This window comes from Pangasianodon hypophthalmus, chromosome 15 (assembly GCF_027358585.1).
Source record: "Pangasianodon hypophthalmus isolate fPanHyp1 chromosome 15, fPanHyp1.pri, whole genome shotgun sequence".
Taxonomy (NCBI): Eukaryota; Metazoa; Chordata; class Actinopteri; order Siluriformes; family Pangasiidae; genus Pangasianodon; species Pangasianodon hypophthalmus.
In genome coordinates, this window is record NC_069724.1 from 745569 (window position 1) to 761117 (window position 15549).

The window sequence follows — 15549 nt, forward strand, 5'->3', positions numbered from 1 at the left end:
AATGTGTCCTTCAAAAGTAATATCATTCCAGTCATTGACTAAAAGAAAAATCTTTATTTCTAGAACTTTGCTTTCCTTCAGGATTACATAACGTTGCTTGTGGTTCATATTCCGTCGTGTCGTCCCGTTTCAGGTGGATCATCACGCTGGTCCTCGCCGCCTTGTGACTGCTGCTGCAAGGGCCACAAAGGTGAAGGTGAGGGTGAGAGCGGCACCTCCTTCAACGAGCTCTCCACCTCCAGCTCCGAGAGCCAATCAGAAGCCAGTTCCCCCCAGGGTACGGTCATTCGTGGGCCCGTCAGCCGCCAAGCGCACGTCCAAACGCTCGACCGGCCGCCCAAGAAAGAAAGGCCAGGAGGTCAGATACTGCAGCAGCAGCAATCTGAGCAGCGGCGTAAGAGCGATCTCCTTCGCACTCTTACCACAAGCTCACGGGACACGAGTGGCAGCAAGAAACGGCCAGCCAAAGAGAAAATGAGCGTGGAAGAGGAGCTGGAGAAGTGCATCCAGGACTTCCGTAAGATCAAGATCCCAGAGCACTTCCCCGAGCGCAAGTACATGTGGCAGGCAGACCTTCTCCGCAAGTACCGCCTTTGAGGGACGGGAAACACTTCTACCAGGAAAATTCTAAATTTGGACCACTTTGGAGAGAGGAGTACAAAGCTGTGAGCTGTGCTGACGCACAAATTCTTCACTACTGCCTCAGACCTGGATTGCTCAGCACTCACGTTCCTGTAGAAGAGTTTTGTTAGAAAAGCACAATTCTTGGATTTTTTTTTTTTGGTTTGTTTGTTTGTTTGTCAGCTTGTACAGATGAGCAAAAATGTCTGTTTTTGACCTTACAACGTAAGTCGTTGCGTTCAGGTGGTCCAGAGGTCGGACACTGAATGTGCAACCCGAATCATAAATAATTCATACTGTCTCTATTGTGTCCTTGCTAAAAATAGCTAACGTATTGTTGAGCATAAGAGCCAGGTTTTATTTCAGCACTTTGAGAAGCACAGAGGACTAAACGTTTCCCCTCTATCGGCTTTTCCAAACCGTCGTTACCGTCCAATCCGTTGCCCTTATAACGCCTCCACATTGATTTAGTCATGGCATGAAAGGGGCTTGCACACAGTCAGGGTGGAAACTCTACACCACGTTCCTCTAAATGTATTGAAACCGCAGCCTGAACTCGATTGATCCAAACCTGAGATTTTAAAACAGACAGTGTGATGGTTTTCATAGTAGAAGCACAAAAGCATTTTTAGGTTCAGAAACACACACACACACACACACACACACACACACACACACACTGATTAGCATGAAGGACAAAACAATAACATTGATGACAAAAAAATGGATTGCATCTGTAACTGACTGTGTGGTTAATAAATATTAAAGATTAGATTTTACTAAACATCGAGGAGCAACTACAGGCAACAGATCATATTGATTCTTATGAGTTTAATCAATAATCACAAATATTAAATATAATATGAGAAAGCCTATGACTGATATATATGTACACAAATATGAATTGAAAGTGAATTTTATTTATTTAATGATTTATTTTGAAATATATAAAAGAACATACTCAAATATTTAAGCGAACGAGTGATTACATCTTATGCAAATATCAGTGTAGAATTTTTGTTTATTATTAGGAATAGTATCATAACAGAAGATCTTCGTTCATTTATTTGGCCAAAGCACTTACTGATAATTTTTACAGTGACAGAACATTATCACACGTTCGTACATTATATGGATGTGTAAATCATTTTAAACTCAATTCCTCTGAGTTTAGCTGGAATATTGTTGATCTGATATTCTCAGTACAAGCGACGTATGATGCTCAACAGCTCGCATACTTCATTCAAGAACAATCCCCTTTTACCTCAGACACTAACATTTAATAATTTAATAAAGAGCAGTAATAAATCATGCTATACATTTTAGTTAGTCAAACCCTTGAAATTACACAATAGGTGGAACGAACATAGCAGGTAAAAATTCAATCAATCTCCACTTTTGATTTCTGAACATGGAGCTTGGAAGCTGACAAAAGCATCTGGATATGAATTTCATATATTTGAATTATATACATTCTTATTTTGGTATATGTGGTGTACTTAATAATTGTACAATGTTTTTTCTTTGTTTTAAACTTGCTAGAGGTAAAATTTGGCTTTAAAAACATTTAATTCATATTGACAGGTTAAGGTTCTGAGATTAAAAAAAAATAATCAGAAATATAAATCTCAAAAATACAGTGTTTAGCCAATCACAGTCTTTTCATCGCATGTAGACTATAGAATTCAAATATATATATGAAATTCAAATATTATGGAAATTCATAATCAAATACTTTTCTAAGCTTCATAACAGAAGGCAATCTTCTTCTACACTCTTCTTAACAAGTCCTTTAAAAACAGTCTAGCACTAGCAGTTTCTAACCAAAAAATTTTACATATACACTGTGACTGTGGCGTTACAGTCATTTAACACCATTACTTAAAAAAAATAAAATAAAATAAAGATACTGGGTTGTATGAATATCATAACAGTAAATTTTCATTTTCATTCCAGTGCTACTGTAGTTATACGTACGTGAATAATATTATTTATAATCATGTTGCAAGGATATTTTGATTTATTTTATGAAGAATTAAAATGATATGGACCGTACCAAAGAAACAGAGTAGGGGGGGAGGATGAAGAGTAGGCTGTATTTAATATGAAATCTGTGAAGTCTTTTCTCAGAACCACCCTCAAGAAAAAAAAAAAAAAAAAAAAAAACACCTCTACTTATAAGTGTCTTATCCAGAGACGGTTTAATGTCACACTATTAATCATTTAAACATTAATAAACTGTAACGCTTCTTAAATTCCAGTCCTCTAGTGCTCTAACACACGTGAGTCAGCTCATAAAGGTCTTGATAATTAGCTGATGAGTCGGGTGTGTTCGAGCGAGCAGCAGAACAGCCTGAGGTTCCTGAGACTGGAATTAACAATCACCCATCTAATAGCACAGTAATTATTAAATAACGAACTTAACGAGCCTATGGCTACAGCAGCGTTTCTCAGTCCTGGTCCTGGAGAACCCCGACCCTGCACAACTTAGTGATTTATTTCCTTCTTTAACTCATCCAGTCCAACCTAGTCTTGTTCATTAGCCCTTGAGTTGAATCAAATGGGTTGGACCAGAGGAAATGGCAAAATGTGCAGGACAGAAGTACTCCAGAACCAGGACGGAGAAACATGAAGTCAGTATGCTAGCGGTTTATAAACAGTTCAGTTGTCATGAACAATAACCGTGTAACCTGTACTGTCAAAAACTACTGCAGTCTGTGAATATTGTAAAATAGTAGCTCTATAATCACATGTAAATATCAGTGAGAATGAAAAATGTGTCGTGTCCTACCTGCACATGTTTGACCATCACTGAAAGACGCTCTGGACAAACATCCATGAGCTTGTGGATTAAAACAGGGGCCTATTTAACGCATAATAAAATGTAAATCATTTATAGGGCTCTGTTTTTGCGCAGCACAAGCAAGCATAATTTGCTGAAATAATATTGCCTTTATTTCTTTTTCTTTTTTGCTCATTTGTTTGAGCCTAAGCCAAATTTCTGCACTCGGTTTTCCTATTTTCATGGTCAGAAATAAAACACGGCTGCAGCGAAGTGGTTGGAGAGGCACAACAGCGGGTGTGATGTGATTTTTAACAATCTGCAGGCACAATGGGAATTTATAACACACTTTGTCCAAATCTGCTCTCTGTGAGTCCCAGTGTTAGCAACAAACGCAAAACCAAAACCAAAATGGTATTTTTTATCCTTTCACATTACTTTTACACTGTTTGTCACTGCACTTCACTCAGCTGTAAAACTAAGCACACAGACTAAGCTGTGAAATTCTAATCTGTTGTCATGATACACAAAATGTCATATTTTCTAATAGAATAAGAATAAGCATTAATAATTGAGGAATTATTCGATATATAAACACTGTGACAGTGATTTACTAAAATCCTACGCTAATTTGCATGCGCAAGGGGATTAAAATGCGTGCTCAAAAGTGGGTGTGTTAATAAAAGAATTATTGTGTAAATTTGCTGATGTGCAAAAAGACACGGCAGAGATTTTTCCATGTGCTATTTGCTATTGATAGTCAAATCTCCTGGAAAAGTTCAACTGAAACTAAAGCTTGTCACACAATTGAGTTTCCAGTGTAACACCAATTAATTTGGAAAAAAGTTTTTGATCATTTTAAGATACTGAAGCATAATCTTGATAAACCCTTTCATTATTAAATCCTAGTAAAAACTATAATTTTGTCTTGAAACGGATTTCCACATATATATATAGCTGTTTAGGTTTTTTGGTTGTATTGTTTTTTGCACACAGTTCCCCGTTCCTGAAGTGGCTCAGTAAATAACATCTATAATCTAAATTAATCTATTCACATCAACACTGTCCTGTATTTTGCACTTTTATATATTAAAAAACCACCCCAGCTTATTTATTAATGCGAACACTAAAGAGCAGACAGCACTTGCTAGACCGTGTTCACAGGTCAGTTTGCATTTTTTTGGCGAGTTTTATAGTTTGCACACTCAAAGATTTGTTTCAATCATGACCCGAGTATGTGAGTGAATCCCAAACAAAAGTGCACAAGACGACAGAAAATACATCTGTTGTAAAATCTGTGAGCCGGCTGGTTATTTCTAGTAAAATCTAATTGTACAATCCTGTGCCTTATTTATCGATGTTGCGTTATGATCTCAAAAATAGCTCCAACATGATCAAGATTCGATCAAGTCAGCAGGATCCGGAGCCATCGCATGTGACATGAAGAAAAGCTAGAAGTTCAATAAATACAAATTCTGGAGTTCGTTAGTAAATACAAAGAAGTTTGGAAATATTGGTAATTATATTGGTAAAATATTGTGATTATTTATATACAGTTAATTTAATATGGTTAAAGATGGGCTTGCATTGGTTCAACAACTTATTTATGTTTATTCTTCAAAAAATCAGGAGAAATGTTTTTATTCCGGATGAAGCCCACTGAAATTCCTGCTGAAATTCTTTATCTCCAAATGGAAGTAAATTTGTATATGAAACCACAATAAGACATTCAACTAAAACCTGCCCGAGGATATTCAAAGATCCCGAGCACTTTCCTTATATCTTTTGTGGAATGTTTTTGCCCTCCACACACACTATGTGACTATTCTGTGATAACTGATTCCAACCTTCTCTCCGTTCACCGAGCGTTAAATTTCTATTTTGTATTCTTGTCTGAACAGAGAAAAACAAAACAATGCACTGCGATCAGATTATCTATTCCACCTTCAGAGGTAATGTTAGACTGGCACATGCTGCAGTCGAGTCTCGAGTAAGGTGTAAATCACACATGCCCCGTGTGTTTGGACAGCAGGAGAGAGATGGCAGTAATTATTCTGTGAGAAGCTTCTGAACTTTGCTATGACAAAATTGGATTCTCTGAAACCAGCAAGAGAACAAATGTCAAGTAGACTTGTGAAGTGTTTGCGCTGTCCTGGAAAAATGAGACAGTTTCTATAAAAAAAAGAGACCCAATTTACAAAGCTATTCCAAACCACGGAATCTGCTGACCCTGGACCTGCCGTGTTATTCGTTATATTTAAGGGCTTATAAGTTGGTTGAGTGACTGAATTGAGCTGACTGACTTCCTGCTATCCCATATCCGACTTTGCATAATTCACATGAGATTTGATTCCAATCCGCATGACAAGACTGGAGATAAAAATACAAAGTGTAAACGCAAGAGCAAAAAAAAGTAGGCACACTTTAAATTCAAGATGTAATCCGTGTTGAATAGAAAGTGTGTATAAAGAGTGTATACTAATCCCGGTGCTCATCCCGTGTCAGCAGATCGGCATGGTCCCGGGATCATAAAGCCGGAATACTGCACTTCATGTGACTAAAGAAAGCAATGAATCTCAGATCAGCGCTAAAAGCTTACTTGTTAAAGCACACACAATGATCTGATTTATGTCAGCAAATAATTTATTAGCTATAATTGAACACGCTGATAGAGAGAATGATTTAACAGAACAGAACGTTTGTCTCTGGAAAAGGACAAATCACAGATCAGTCCTCTTCAATGTCATCGCAATCATACAGCACAAATCCTGACACTTTTATTTTCTCTCAGGTTGGGGGAATGTTTTTTTTTTTTTTAAAAAAAAAACCCTTTATTTAAATCCTGATTGTTTCTGTTGCATTAATAAAAAAAATCACATCAGTTAACTATTATATGATGAAGGTATGAAACGCTGAATTGTTTGTCCTGCAGCTCATTTGTATTGTTCATTAAGCCGACTGCACCTGACCTTAAACACAAGCTTTAAATCGAGTGTGTTGCTGCGTATCTTTCTTCTGTTAAGCCGAAGCTCTACTTACAATAGTACAATAAATATAATAATCTACACTGACTTTTCGTTCTATAAAGCACACAAAATCATAACAGCGTTTAATAATGATAAAGACATGAATCAAAGCAAAAATGCACAGAAGGGATTCTGAATGATGAGTGTTTTGATTGTGACGAGGTCCAGAACATTGTGCGCGTGTTGAGTAAGAATACTTTATACAGATAATTTGATTTGTGACAATATTAAAAATGAAAATATATATATATATATATATATCAGAATAAAGATAAGCACAATGTGTGGATTGCATCTACTACTGTTTTGTCACAGATGTATGTTGTTATATAATAAAGAACAGAACAATATGATGTGAAAGATCTTTAGTAACAAGCGTAAGGGATTGGAAATTGTATTCATGTATAAAAATAAAGTCCTGAATAAACACACTTTGGCAGTTGGGATTTGGATATGAGAACGTGGTTGTTATTCAGATAGGCTGTGGCTTTGTTCACAGAGTGAAGCTTGTGCGACATTTTACTTCTGAAAATGAGACGGAGGAAAAGATATCTAATATCTGATGATGTCATACTTGGTATTCCATCTTTCAGATGGATTAGTTTATGTTTAAATGTCATGAAGTCCTTGAGCAGCGATCCCACACCTCCGACCTTGAGATGAGGTTTCAGTGATGACCTTGTGTGACCATGATTCTGGAAAGATCATTTCCATACATGTCCACATCTACAGCATTTATCTTTCAAAAAAACAAACAAAAAAAGGACTAAATATTCATCTCAAAGGAAAGCCAAAGAGAAAGACAGTTTGATGCTTTTCCAGATCGGATCTCTGAGGCACGATTGGAGCAGGAGCTGGACTCAGGACTCTATGAGAGATTGGTCTTTGGAGTGTGCTATCTCTTCCTCACACCATCTCTCCGGGAGTGAACATGCTGCTCTCAGGATTAAAGCGATAAGAACACCAACATGCAGCTATTTTTTTAGCAGGATGCACGATGCTGCTTCTCCTTACGGAGGAATCAGAAGATTGGCGACGCTCTGTTTCCAAACCATGCAGATGGGCAAAGCATCTTATCTGTCTGTTACATAAATCCCGCGAGATGGCTGATGTCTGGCTATCATGACAGTTGTGAAGAGTAGTGAATAAAATAAAACCGGCATTTCTCAAAAAGCTTTTTTTAATCAACAGGAAAAAAATGTATACAAGTACCAAGATAAATGACAAAGTACATCTGATGAAGACGAAATGACTTTTTTTTAAACTGTCAAATCAGATCATTTCATATAATCAGTCAGAAACCAAAAACCCACACCTCATCTCCAAGCTGAAGAGATGAAGTCGTCTCGCGTTTTCTGGACAAAGGGCAGTTCAAACTGGCTGGAAGAGGATTTTACATGCTGGTCACATCAGAGCCACTACAGTAAACATTCTCCTCAATGTGCTGTAGATCATTTATTAGCAATGTGTGAAGAGCACGCTAATATCAACAACTCCCAAACCTGCCATATGTGCTCTCACAAGCCTCAGGCCACAGACAACACGTGATAGAGCTCACATTAGGACCGGAAATCCAGCAGCGGAATTAGAAATGGTGTAATATCACAGACGAGGTATGCTATAATAATACAAATAATTAAGTTAGGAGTCAGAAGTTAAGTTAGAAGCAATGTTCTATTGATTTGCCTGCGTTTCTAGATCGTGGTGCAGCGTGCTCACGGCCCCATTTAGCTCCATAGAGCTATTATTGCACCTAGTGGTCAAAAATGTGAACTGCAACAATGTTAAGCTTAATTAGCTAACATTAGTTTAATGGAAGTTAATATTATTAGTTGTTCTGTGTTCGGATTGCACACTGTGACATCAGAGTCGAGAGTATCGAAAACAGCTGAATTTGTTCGAAAGAAAGTTACCAGAATGCAATTAACGATTTAGCAAGTTAATCTACTGTACACAGTTATGTAGCTAACTACGTAACTAGCTAGGTTGTTAATGTGTCATTGGAATGAAAATATCAGCAATGGAAATGCATCATAATTGCACCGATTGCTTGTAAAAAAATTATAAAATCTGATTTCAATAAAGCTGTGATTGAAAAATTGCACAAAAATTGAAAGAAATGAAGGAAGATGTTCTAGTCAGAAGTGGTGCACACACACACACACACACACACACACACAGCGTACTCTCAAAAGGAAACGCAAACTCAGGGCTGAATGATGAAACATTTTTGAATTTAGAACCAATTAAAAATTCAGACTTCTTAATAAAGGTTACGTTTGATCATCAAATATCTGTCAGGGAACTCAGCAAGCAACAATATCTGATAGTAATAAAAGGCACAGCAGATCCGTTTTAAAATAACTGATGCTGGCAAAACTATTTCACACGTTACCCACCTGCTGTCACCCCACATCTACAAAAACATTGAGAATAATATTAAGTGTAGCCCATTTCATAAAAGGCCGTAAACGTCATAGAGCCAACAGCCCAAATTTACAAAACCCATTTGCTTTTTAGTATTCCAACACCTTGCGAATCTTTTGTCACCTCAAATCTGCAGTCCTGCTCAGCTGAAGGTGTCTAACAGCCACTTAACACGTTTGAAGAGGAATGAAGCAGTTCTCTCGCTCCAACAGCTGAATAAGCCAAATAAATCTCCACTTAAGTCAACTGACATCCCGACACCACAGCAGGGGAACAAATAATTGCTTTTTGGTTCCCAGTGTTAGATTTCATGTCACAAGATTAATTCAGTAGTGAGTAAAAAGGACCTTGGAGGTAGATGGATTAATTCAGTACTCTTTAACCAGGGCAGCAGTTTATTCAGCGCTGTGAGAGTACAGGAGAACTTTAAGAACCTAAAGACCCACATAAGTGGCAAAATGTGAGTCTTATATCATTATTTTACTGCCAAATGTCAAGATAGTTCAGTCAGTGAGCAGGATTCATTCCTCTGTAATGCAGATATATTTGATTGCTCTGCTCTGGCCCACATGGAAAGCAGGTTTATATGCTAAAATCTCTACAGCCTGATTGCTTGCTCTTGGAAACGTTTCCATCAGAAGATGAATTGTTCAATCCTGATTTTTTTCAGTCTTTCTTTGAAATGACCAACACGAGCACATTTTCACTGTCACATGCACAATCCAAAATGTGCCGTGAACCACAGCAATAAACATCATGTGAGGCAAACGAAGAAATAATCAGTTAAAGCCTTTATCACAGAGATAATTGTGTGATTTGAGGGCAGGGATAGCTCATGAACTGTTCGTAATTACGGTAAACGAAGAGGCCATATGGAGAGCTGTTACTGTTTTTGCAGCTATTACTAGCTGTTGTCTCTTCTTTCCTTTCAAAATGGCTGCCACTGACGGTGGTTAATGACCTCTGATGTGTACTATCATAAATGTTCCTGAGCTTCGTATTCGGCGTAGAGAGAATAAGAACACCCAGAAGCCAGGACACCAAATCCCTGTTCACTGCTGTTCCTTGAGGTTGGCCAGTCTGCCAGAGAGAGCAAGCATCACAATGTAGTATCACAATACTACAGATCATCCTGCCCAGTTTAAACCCTTTAGCCTGCAGATATTACAGCATTAAGCATTTGGGGTTCTGCAACCTTTAAAAATTTTGCCATTAAAAATTCAAGTGACTGATATCTTTTTTTTTTTCAGCACAACCTAGCTAATATGAGCTGATAACTCTTTTTCGCTTAAGTTTTTTTTATATAATATCATCACACTAGACTCAACTCCACATGATTTAGAAAATTATGAGTATGATGATGATGATGTTTTTCCCTCCTGTTTGTTTAAACGACAAAAAAATGCCAAAGATATTCCAATAAATACAACTGTCATGACTACAGTTTCACAACCAAAACAAACATATTATTCTAACTATATCTCCATTTCTACATGGTCTAACATCCACAAATAAAATCCACACTGAAGTTAGAATGATGTCATTTTTTGCCATATTGTCGTAAATAAATGATGCAACTTAATCACACGGAAATTCTCTCCGTCCTCTCCACGCTGCTATTGTGGAATTTTTGTCTCTTTCTGCAGCACATGAGGTGGATTGGGGTATGTAGTGTTACAGGGAGGTGGATGGAAATAAAGCTTGGTGAAAGATCTGGTTATAATGAACTGTTGAGGCTGAACTCGAGGACCTCGAGAGGGACGCTGTTTTTCCCACTGGCTGGATCATCAGGAGTCCTGTAGGGCCATGAGCATCTCTCAAACACTCTTATCTCTCCTCTGCTCAGACTATAGAAATAGAAAATAGTCCTGTGAGGTCAGGGACTGCTGGTGATGACAGAGAGAATCAGTTCTGTCCAGACGATGGCTGCACGCCTGTTCTTTCTGCTTGTCTAATTTGGGTGATGGAGATGGCTAAATACAGAACTGATAACGCATCACATGGCAGCTGTGGATTACTCACACTTACAGACACAGTTTCTATGGCAATTTTATATCATATAAATAATTATTATATAATTATTATTACATAACAATTACACTGGAAATCATCATGTATTGTGGACAGAACATGTAGAATGGAATGAACACAGAATCGAGGTTAAAGAACTCTTCTGATCTGATTACGATAAACAACGCGCTGATGTCGACACTGAACTCTGTGGATATTTCGTGGAGAGCTGTCCAATATTTAAGCTTTTAAATGTTTTTTTACTCAAACAAAACAGAATAAATTATTCTACATATTATTGATCTTCCCTAATGAGGAAATATACATACACTCACCATCCACTTTATTTTAAAAACAACATTCTTCTGCTGTTGTAGCTCAACCACCTTGAGGTGTGATGTGTTGTGCGTTCTGAGATGCTTTTCTGCTCACCACGGTTTGTAAAGAGTGATTATTTGAGTTACTACAGTCTTCCTGTTCGCTCAGCTCAGTCTGCTCATTCTCCTCTGATCTCTCTTATTAACAAGGTGTTTCAGCCTGCAGATCCTCCACTCACAGGATGTTTTTTTTTTTTTTTTTTCCAAACCATTCTGTGCAAACTCTAGAGACTGGTGTGTGGAAAATCTCAGGAGATCAGCAGTTTCTGAAATACTCGAACCCAGCCCATGTGGTACCAGCAACCAGTCACAAAGATCACGCTTTTGTTCGTGTTCTGATGTTTGATGTGAACATTAACTGAAGCTCTTGACCTGTACCTGCATGATTTTATGCATTGCACTGCTGCAACATGACTGAATAATTAGATAACTGCATAAAGGGGGCAGTCGTGGCCTAATGGTTAGAGTCTCGGACTTGTAACCCGAAGGTGAACCTGAAGGTCATGGGTTCGAGTCTCAGGTCCGGCAGGGATTGTAGGTGGGGGGAGTGAATGACCAGCGCTCTCTCCCACCCGCGACTCAATACTACGACTGAGGCGAGACCCTTGTGCAAGGCACCGAACCCCCAACTGCTCCCCGGGCGCCCACTGCTCCGGGTGTGTGTTCACGGTGTGTGTGCACTTGGATGGGTTAAATACAGAGCACAAATTCCGAGTATGGGTCACCGTACTTGGCTACACATCACGTCACTTAAATGAGCAGGTGTACAGGTGTTCCTATTAAAATGGACAGTGAGTGTATAGGGGTGAAAGACTAATCAAAGCATCTAGTCGTAGGTGGCTTTACAAAACAGCAGCACTTCTGTATCTTGTTTTTCCAATAATAAAGCAGCAGCCAGAGCTCAAGTAAGTATGACAGGGACATATCCATAATCGTTAAGCATAAAAGCACAGGCTGAGGATCGAACCCTCCTCAGCACTCTCATAACCTGTTCCTCCACTGACAGGCTTCCTCATCCTGGCTAGAATGGATTCAGTCTGTGCAGAGATCCTAATCCTCCAAGATCTGATTGAAGATAAGGTATTGTACAGAGAGGTGTGTTCACAGTGTTCAACTGACGCAGCTATCTGCTAGAGTTTATATGCAACACGAGTGTGGATCACCCTTCTGCCTTCGTCTATCTGTGCCAAACCATTAATGCATAAATCTCTTCATTGTCTAATTGAATAGTTCATTATAATCTAAAATTCTACAATCTTAAGAGTTAAGAGTTACTGCATGATTCTTTAACTTGCCTACGTTAGGAGCAACAGTGATTTATGTTTCATTCACTCATCACTTGTCATTATAATTTGCTCTATGCATTACAAAACATATAAAATCCTTTCATCACCCCACATGACACGCATTTTACATCGATGAGACTGCACTGTGATAGCCAGCTGGTCCACTCAGAACCACAGGAGGCACTTATCTTTAACACACATCAGGAAGCCTGAGATGGAGGAAATGGCAATTAACAGACCACTGGGCTGAACTCCAATTCATACCAGCAAGCCAGGATCATTTAGAGAGAGAGAGAGAGAGAGAGAGAGAGAGAGAGACAGCAGCCACAGCGGCTCATGATTACTGTACTGGAGAGAGAAGCTGATTAAAAATAAATGGGAAGCTTTTCACTGGAGGTTACGCATTCATTTGTCTGCTTGTGTTGCATCAATGACTGAGAAACAAGGAAAGAATTTGGCACAAAATAGTAAGAGGTGGAATCGTCTGTCCTCGGATGAGCTCATGCAAATGGATGCTCTCTAACTGGAAGACAGTCTCAAGCATTTAAAGCCAGTATAAGTGACTTTCCTCTTTGATTTATGAAACAGCCAGTAAATGGTGTTGAAAGTGCGCTACACTGACACCAAGCGGCTGAGTGTAGTGAAGAATTTACGATCACTGCTGCTGTTTTAGTCAGTGTTGTGTAGTTAATAATTGAGATGGCTCTAACAGCACTTTAGAGGCACAATTTACTTACACTGTGCCTGTATATGTAAGGAATAACACACAGCGGGCTGTGCTGTAATATGAAAATAATCAACATCGCAGTAGCGTCATACGGTTTCACATGAAGTTCATTACGTACTGTATATCAGCACACCCCCAAGTGTTTTATTCCTCTTATCCCACAGCAATTTGCCAACAATTACAATGTTTTATTTATTCATGAACAATATGTCACACTTTTTATCCGTTTATAATTACATTTAATGTTGTGGAATGCCACATTTTGCAGGTAATGTTATACCCTGTTTATGTGTGTCTCTATAAAAAGAATACAACAATAATAATAATTTATCCATTTTAAAAAATTAGTTTTTTAAAATCAGAACTTTTTCATATAATAGATTATTTAGTTTCTTCACACAAAAAACTCCTGGGAACCAAATAATTATTTAACAATTTTTCGGACAAATTTCCCAAAAGTGAATCTTACCATAAACGACACACTGCTATGCTACCGTTATGAGCTTATTAAAAGAAGTCATCTCAAATAAGTTACCTAAAAATCATGGAACAGAATCTGATCAGTCCTCTCGGAGGAGAAATGTATAAATCTGTGACATTAGGGTCAGGAAGAAAGAACATAGTGAACAAGTGCAGGTAATGAGACCAATTTATCTCCATTCCAACTGCACTTCACTGTAATCACTGACAATTCCTCTGATTTATTCCCTCCTTCTTCAAGCCTCCATCAAGACCTGTTAAAAAAAAATCACAACTTACCATCTGCTCACTTCTTTCACTCAAAGCTACAACCAGCCCCTAAAAACTATGAGCCAGGTCTTACCATCACTGAAGTAGCCAAGGGTGTGTCATGGTGCGTAGTGGTGTGTCATGGTGTGAGAGGGTGTGTGAGGGTGTGTCAGGGTGTGTCAGGGTGTGTCAGGGTGTGTCAGGGTGTGTCGTGGTGTGCGAGGGTGTGTGAGGGTGTGTGAGGGTGTGTCGGGGTGTGTGAGGGTGTGTCGTGGTGTGTGAGGGTGTGTCAGGGTTTTCCAGGGTGTGTGAGGGTGTGTCGTGGTGTGTGGGGGTGTGTGGGGATGTGTGGGGGTGTGTCGGGGTGTGTGAGGGTGTGTCGGGGTGTGTGTCGTGGTGTGTGAGGGTGTGTGAGGGTGTGTCATGGTGTGTGAGGGTGTGTGAGGGTGTGTGAGGGTGTGTCGTGGTGTGTGGGGGTGTGTGGGGGTGTGTGAGGGTGTGTCGTGGTGTGTGAGGGTGTGTGAGGGTGTGTGGGGGTGTGTGGGGGTGTGTGTCGTGGTGTGTGAGGGTGTGTGAGGGTGTGTCGGGGTGTGTGAGGGTGTGTTGGGGTGTGTTAGGCTGTGTCGGGGTGTGTGTAGTGGTGTGTGAGGGTGTGTGAGGGTGTGTCATGGTGTGTGAGGGTGTGTGAGGGTGTGTGAGGGTGTGTCGTGGTGTGTGGGGGTGTGTGGGGGTGTGTGAGGGTGTGTCGGGGTGTGTGAGGGTGTGTGAGGGTGTGTCATGGTGTGTGAGGGTGTGTGAGGGTGTGTTGTGAGGGTGTGTTGGGGTGTGTTGGGGTGTGTGAGGGTGTGTGAGGGTGTGTGAGGGTGTGTGAGGGTGTGTCGGGGTGTGTCGGGGTGTGTGAGGGTGTGTCGGGGTGTGTGTCGTGGTGTGTGAGGGTGTGTGAGGGTGTGTCGGGGTGTGTGAGGGTGTGTGAGGGTGTGTGAGGGTGTGTCGTGGTGTGTGAGGGTGTGTCAGGGTTTTCCAGGGTGTGTGAGGGTGTGTGAGGGTGTGTCGGGGTGTGTGAGGGTGTGTTGTGGTGTGTGAGGGTGTGATGGGGTGTGTGTCGTGGTGTGTGAGGGTGTGTGAGGGTGTGTCGTGGTGTGTGAGGGTGTGTCGTGGTGTGTGAGGGTGTGTGAGGGTGTGTGAGGGTGTGTGAGGGTGTGTCGTGGTGTGTGAGGGTGTGTGAGGGTGTGTGAGGGTGTGTCGTGGTGTGTGAGGGTGTGTGAGGGTGTGTTGGGGTGTGTGAGGGTGTGTTGGGGTGTGTGAGGGTGTGTGAGGGTGTGTGAGGGTGTGTGAGGGTGTTTCGACCAGTGTTACATTTTGGTTTCAAACTTTATAAAAACAATATTAGAGTATTTGTGAGTATCTGTGAGTATTTGTGAGTATTTGTGAGTATTTGTGAGTATTGCGTATTGAGTATTTGTGAGTATTTGTGAGTATTTGTGAGTATTGAGTATTTGTGAGTATTGAGTATTTGTGAGTATTTGTGAGTATTGCGTATTGAGTATTTGTGAGTATTGCGTAT

The 15549-nt window shown here is 39.9% G+C and overlaps 1 protein-coding gene across 1 annotated transcript in view; it reads left to right on the forward strand.

Annotated features, from left to right (window-relative positions):
- The window catches only part of kctd16b (potassium channel tetramerization domain containing 16b), a 46966-nt gene extending 38930 nt beyond the window's left edge, over positions 1-8036 (forward strand). The window contains exon 2 of the mRNA XM_026938450.3: positions 134-8036. Coding sequence (XP_026794251.1) covers positions 134-597 — 464 coding nt within the window. The 3' untranslated portion in view covers positions 598-8036. The remainder of the gene's footprint in view (positions 1-133) is intronic.
- Positions 8037-15549: the final 7513 nt, after the last annotated feature.